This window comes from Lipotes vexillifer, unplaced genomic scaffold, assembly GCF_000442215.2.
Source record: "Lipotes vexillifer unplaced genomic scaffold, Lipotes_vexillifer_v1.1 scaffold205, whole genome shotgun sequence".
NCBI classification, from domain to species: Eukaryota; Metazoa; Chordata; class Mammalia; order Artiodactyla; family Lipotidae; genus Lipotes; species Lipotes vexillifer.
Genome location: NW_006781396.1, coordinates 1,623,268 through 1,629,676, shown reverse-complemented (window position 1 = coordinate 1,629,676; position 6,409 = coordinate 1,623,268). Strand labels below are relative to the sequence as shown.

Genomic DNA, 6,409 nt, shown 5'->3' with positions numbered 1-6,409 from the left:
CCTCTCCCTCCCCCAGCCTCCTTTCTTCCTGGAAGTCAGCACTTCCCAGGCAACCAGCTGCCTGCTTAGGAGCCTAAGTCTTAAGCAGCTTTCCCATCAAGGACCCCCAAGCTCCCAGAAATATAACACGGAGTGGGGCAATTGTGTCTCTGCCCAAGACCTGAGCCTGGGGTCCACCTGCTTGTTTTGGAGCCTCAGTTTTTGGCATTTAGCTCTTTCCCCCTGCCCTTAGCCCTTGACAACAAAAGAAATATCCTCTGCATAGCCCCAAATGGATAGGATTGTCAAAATCCATTAGATGACTGAGGGATCATCTTGTCCATCCCCCTGTCGCTCAGATAATGAAACTGAGATCCAAAGAGGTGTGGCCTGGCCAGGGTCACCCAGTAAGTTAGTGGTAGGATTTGGTGCTCTCCCTGAAAAAGTGGTCAGGCATGGGCACCAGGCATCTGGTGCTATGAGCTGCATCAGCCTAAGGATGTTCCCACTGCCCAGAGCTCCCACTAGGATTCCTTCATCTTACACCTCGCCCTTCAGTGAACCTCATTTTCCTTCACCTTCTCTTCCCAAGCTGACTGCACACCTCATCTATGGCCTTCATTTTTCTTAGATGGTAGGAGGCAACACTCCCAGGGTGGTGCAGGCTGCCAGGGGAAGTCCCACCACGGATGGAAGACACCCAAGGACATCCACTGGACAGCTTGGCCCTCTCCCCTGTCCTGAGCCCTTCCAGATCCGGACTGTCGAAGTGCCCCACTACATCCCTCCACCTATTAGCTCTTAAGACTTCTCATGGGAGAAAAGAAGAACTCCACAGCAAGGGGCAACCCAGCCATACCACCTCCAGTATAAATCAAGAGGGCCTCCCAGGAAAAGGGGGCCTATCTCATAATGTCCAACCTTCAATATCTATCTCTGCACCAGGCGTCAGACCAGATGCTTTGCAGAGATTATTTCTAATCTTCCCATCAACCCCGCAAGGTTGGTTATCATTGTACCTACTGAGGCTCAGTGGGGTTACGTATCCGTGGCCACATAGCCAGTAAGCGGCAAAGCCAGGATTCATGCTTGGGTCTTCCTGACCCAGACCCTCTGTTCCTTTCACACCAACAGACTTCCCCTTCTCCCCACCATCAACACACTTTTCAAAATCCTTAGACGCACAGCACAGGGTTGAAGACAAGAGGGCAGATCCGGAAGAAGTGGGAGGGTCCCAGGCATTACAAAGCAAGTCACACGTACTGTGGCCCCATGGGAGCCTGCCCAGCCAGGCAGGCTCGGGCCTCTCTCTGTATCACTTTGCAGTATGTGGCGGGAGGAGGTGTTCAGCTCGCAGTTTGACAGGACACACCTCAGGGCCAGCTGTGACTGCCAACAGCCTCAAGGCCAGACTCCTTGTCAAAAGGGCTAAGCACTGGGCATTCTCAGAGTGAGAACAACATACCCCAAGTGCCCCTGGAGATAGTCCATAAGCCTGCGGTACAGCCAAGCAAGCTGGGTGGGCTGGAATACACTGGAATGATGCTGGTGTGAATGGGTATGGAACTTTTGGGAGGTGGGATTTCTGGGTCTCCCCAGTGTGGCTGTTATAGTATACAGTGCCTGGCTGGGAGCCAGTGTGACTAGAATAGCTTCAGACCAAGGAAGTGTGGGCAAGGAGCAGTCATGCAATCCACCTACCCCAGGTGAGGCTCCTGGAATCTCAGAAGGCTGAAGGAGGGAATTGTGGAGGGCTGAGCTAGTCAAGCCTGGATCCAGAGAGCTGCAGTGCTGTCACCCACCTTCTCCTCCGTGCTCCCTGAGAACCTGGAGGAGGGTCAGGGAACAGAGCTGGCAGGTGCCTCGCCATGGACGGGGCAGCATGGGGCCATCAACAGACAGGTTTCCTAGTGGGGGATGAGAAAGATGTGTCTCTCTCCTCTCCCACACCCCCAGCCTCGTGGGAAACCATGGGTTTAGGCAGGACGGGCTGGGAGTGGTGTGAGGGAAGGGGAGGGACTCCAGAAACACCTTCTCTGCCTGTGAGTGGAATTCAAGGAGTAACCACTGTCTCATTCTCCCTCAGCTAACAGCCACGGATGCGGACGAGGGCGAGTTTGGGCGTGTATGGTACCGCATCCTTCACGGTGAGTGGGCTGACCTAGGATGGCGGGGAGGGGGGCAGGCCCTCCTGCCCGGGGGGTAGCAGAGCTTCTCTAGGCTGCCAAGGGTTTGGGAGGTGCAGCCAGAGAGGCCCCCAAGCGCTACACACACAGGGCGGGCAGGTCAGAGGGAGGAACCAGGGGCGTTCTCCCGTCATTTGAGCCAAATTGGTTGTATTTTAAGTGAGGATGCATTCGATTGCTATGCTCCCCAAGTTCCTCATGTCCCATGGTGGGATATCACCCTGCCAGAGGGGGCCTTGGGGAACAAGGCAGCCCCTGGCAGTGAGCTCCCAAGAGACTGAGCCTCATTGGCCCAACATGTATCATGTGCCCATCCCTGAACCAATCACTATGGCCTTGGACACTAAGACAGCCCCCCAGTGAGCTCCCCAGAATGAGTCTCACTAGACCAACTGGAGTCATGGGACCATGCCTGAACCAATCCCTATGGCCAGAGACTAAAATGTGCTGATCTGCTCACTTCTGCAATCGGGTGAAATCACCCCTATGCAAAGCACACGGACTCAGAGTGGAGGTGGGTGGATCCCAAAGGAATACCAGCGTCCACAAGATGAGGAAATGGGAGCTTCCCCACTAAACCCCCAACAGAGAATTTGATTTGGGTTCCTTTCTTTGTAATGCCCCAGAGTCCTCTGAAATATTGAATCTACTTACCCCGCTGGGTATGGGGGTCTCGGGACCTGCACGCCTTCCATAGGAGTCACAGAGTGAGCTTCTGCCCCCTCCCTCACATCCTGCTAGGCCAGGGCAGCATCAGGCAGAGGCTCCTTTGCCACTTCAGGCTTCAGCCAAGCTCCTAAGACCTCGGGGCAGGGTCTTCATTCTGTGCGTCTGGGCTCCCCAGCTTCCCTCCCACCATCACCACAATCCCACAAGCATCCTACTCCAGGGCAGAGCCCATGCATATCATCTATCCCTCCACGCAGGTAACCATGGCAACAACTTCCGGATCCATGTCAGCAATGGGCTCCTAATGCGAGGGCCCCGGCCTCTAGACCGGGAGCGGAACTCGTCCCACGTTCTTATAGTGGAGGCCTACAACCATGACCTGGGCCCCATGCGGAGCTCCGTCAGGGTGAGGCTGGGGGCGCTCGGGCTGGGCGTGTGGGTGGTGGGGATGCACACTGGGACAGCTCTCGGTGAAGCCCTGCACCCTGTTCAGCGCCGACCTCAGGGCTGGGCCAAGGCCTCAGGTGGGCCAGAGCTGGCCACCAGTTGGGACCCGGTGGGGGCAGGGCCACCCCTAGTTTAGGTGCCAAATGACACCTGGAGCTCAGGTACGGTGGGGGAGCCTGGGATCTTGGATGTGTCATTTTGCTCTAAGCCTCAGTTTCTCCAGATGTAGAAAGGGATCAGTGATACCGATGTCTATCCTAAGGGGTGAGGTGTCCTTATTATACTAACCCTCTGCATCCACACGACTCTTTAGGGTGGGCCAAGGAAATCTCACATACGTGATCTTGGAGCTATAGGTGTTGCCAGCTTCATTTTACAAATGAGGAGACTGAGGCACAGAAAAGTCACTCGTGATAGAACCAGGACTTGAGCCCAGGTCTTTGAGTCCAAGTTCGGTGTTCTTTCCATTGGAAGTGTCCCCCAGATATTCCAGTCAGCACTCCCAACTGCCCCATCAGATATATTCTCTTCTGCCCACCCTCACTCACCTCGGGCCTCTTCCCCTATGGAGCTAGAATCAAATCGACCTTAATCTTCCCGAATGGTCAAAAATATGCACCCAGATATTCCGCTGGCTGGGCTGGTTGATGAACTCTCCTGCCCTGTAACAAGGGGATGACTGAGATGAATGAGATAACCTTCAAGTCACCCCCATCCTGCCCCCACTGCACACTCAGCAGCTCACAGCCCCTTCCCCTTAACCAGGTGGAAAGTGAGTCAGACCCTAGAGGTGAAGAGTAGGAGGACGATGGGAAAAGGTGGGGTGGGGAGCAAGCAGGGACTTTTACCCAGAACTGAGTGGGGCTGAATCAGCTCGTCTTATCGCCCCATCTCCGCCCCGCTGTTTCCCTCAGGCTGGAAACAGTGAACAGAAGGCTGCCTCGGGTCAGCATCACGAAGGAGGTGCTGGGGAGCAGGTGACTCAGCCTTGGCCCGTCTTCTGATGTTGCCCCCGCAGCTCTGCCCCAGGAGGAGGTGGGAAGGGAAACCTGGGTCCTTTTAGGCTGCCCCTCTAAGTGAGATCTTCCCAGATGGAGATGGCTGAGGGGGTCAGATCCCTCGGGTATTTATACCTTGGGACTGCTTGATTCCAGGGCCCTGGTGACTGAGGGTGAGACAGTTACCCGAATGTGCACCAGGGCAGCCCCACACAGCCACGCTCACCTGTGTGACTGCGAGATATTAGATCAGCACGTGAATTACTTACTGAACTCATTTAAGCCTCATAAAAACCCCATGAGGTAGGCACTGCTATTATACCCATTTTATAGATGAGGAGACTGAGGCAAGGAGGGCTTGGCCAATGTGTTTAGAGTCCCATGGCAGTAAGGGTAGACAGAGCCAGCCTTCACACCCAGGCAGTCAGCTCAGGGCTGTTCTCTTAACCACGGTACTACGCTGCCTCACGGAAGGTTCCAGAGTACATAGACCACTGCTGCCTTATCCCCAAAGAGTCATTTTTAAGGTGGGAATTTGGTCTCTGGCCCTAGGGCCAGGACTTGATGGCCCTTACAGTACCCAGCTGCCACACCCCTGAGCCCCGGGAAAGCTGGGGACCTTCCTGAAGACAGTATAGGGACTCCCTGGACTCATTTTCCCAGCAGCAGCAGACCTGGCTTGTAGGGACAATCCATATTCTCCTGTTCCTGCTTCAGAGACCAGGACAGCACAGATGAGGGGCCAGGGAGTATGAAGTGAAACGGTCCTCGTAGAGACTGGGGCCTCACGTGCACACTGCGCAGGTGCACACGCACACACATCTCCTGCCTCGTCCCCTTTGGATGGCACAGCATTGGACAGAGAGTGGGGCCGGGAACCCAGGGAGCCCGGTAGCTCAGTCGCTGAGCCTTGCGGCTCAGCAAGAACTTGGCAGACCTGGCTGTTTCCTGTACATCTGTGTCTCTCAGGTTTGCAAACCACACACCATTTTACCTCCTGTCTCTGCTGCTAAAAACAAGGCTGAGACCGGTTAGAGGACAGTGGCATGCAGCCAGTCTCATGGAGGGCCACACCCAGGCTCCATGCCACCTCCCTCTGTTTATTGCGCTGTCAGACTAGCTCTGTGTTTTCCCCGCCACCCTTGGAGTCAAGGCCATTTGGACAAGCAGACTTGGGAAGGGGAAGGTTCACAGTTTCAAAAGATGGATGGGCAGCTTCTGTTTACAGCAGGAGAGTTCCTGAAATTCATCCATGCAAATCCCCCCCACACCCACCCACCCCACCCAGGATCTCCCCAGCCAAGTTCTTGGTGAAGCCAGGCTTAGAGGGTTCTGGCTTGTGAGCAGCTGTGCTCTGAAGTAGGCACGCTAGTTTGCATAGTGGGTTCTGGGTGTCTGGACATGAAAATTCAATGACATAGCAGGGCTACAAGGCCCTGCTCAGGGCCCCAAGAGCAGGGAACTAGAGAAACCTTAACCCCCATAAACATCTCCCCACTAGCTCTGCCACCCCACTCACCTCACAGTTCTCCACTGGTCAGGGCACCATTTCCACTTATACCAACAGAAGCCCCTTCCATTCTGTCCAGCTAATTCCCAGCTAACCCTGGAAGAGAAGCTGGGGCTGATCTGAGAGGCAGTGATCAGATCAGAAACCAAATATGTGTGCTCTCAGACGGGGCCTCGCGCCACCATCGGTGCTGGTGACCACACACGTGAAATCCATGCCACATGTCATTGCCCCTACCCCATTGACTCCCCACCCGCTCTGCTGACCAGTTTCTGCTGGCCCTGGCTCTTTTAGACTGGAAGTAGGGTATCTCTCCTGTTTTGGGGCCAGCTCATCCCCAGGATATAGCAAAGAGTGGTAAGGTTGCTAGACCCGGAACCAGGAGAAGCCCCACTCTCTTTCCAGCTCTCGGTGACCGTGAGGCCTCAGGCAAGTCTCTCCCCATCTTTGGGCCTCTGTTCCCTCATCTGGGAAAAGAGGCAGGAGCCCTGGGACTCCTTGAGTGCCACCACTCTCTGGTCTCTGCCTATAACTCCCCTCCCCACCACACTGATCCTTCTAGACATAGCCCTGGTCCTGCCCATACCTGGACCAGACCCTCCCGTGCTCCTGTGTGTGTG

The 6,409-nt window shown here is 55.2% G+C and overlaps 1 protein-coding gene across 1 annotated transcript in view; it reads left to right on the top strand.

The window, feature by feature from the left end:
• CDH23 (cadherin related 23) overlaps positions 1 to 6,409 on the top strand; it is a 403,130-nt gene that overhangs the window by 310,988 nt on the left and 85,733 nt on the right. Inside the window, exons 28-29 of the mRNA XM_007454689.1 lie at positions 2,066 to 2,126; positions 3,092 to 3,240. Coding sequence (XP_007454751.1) covers positions 2,066 to 2,126; positions 3,092 to 3,240 — 210 coding nt within the window. The remainder of the gene's footprint in view (positions 1 to 2,065; positions 2,127 to 3,091; positions 3,241 to 6,409) is intronic.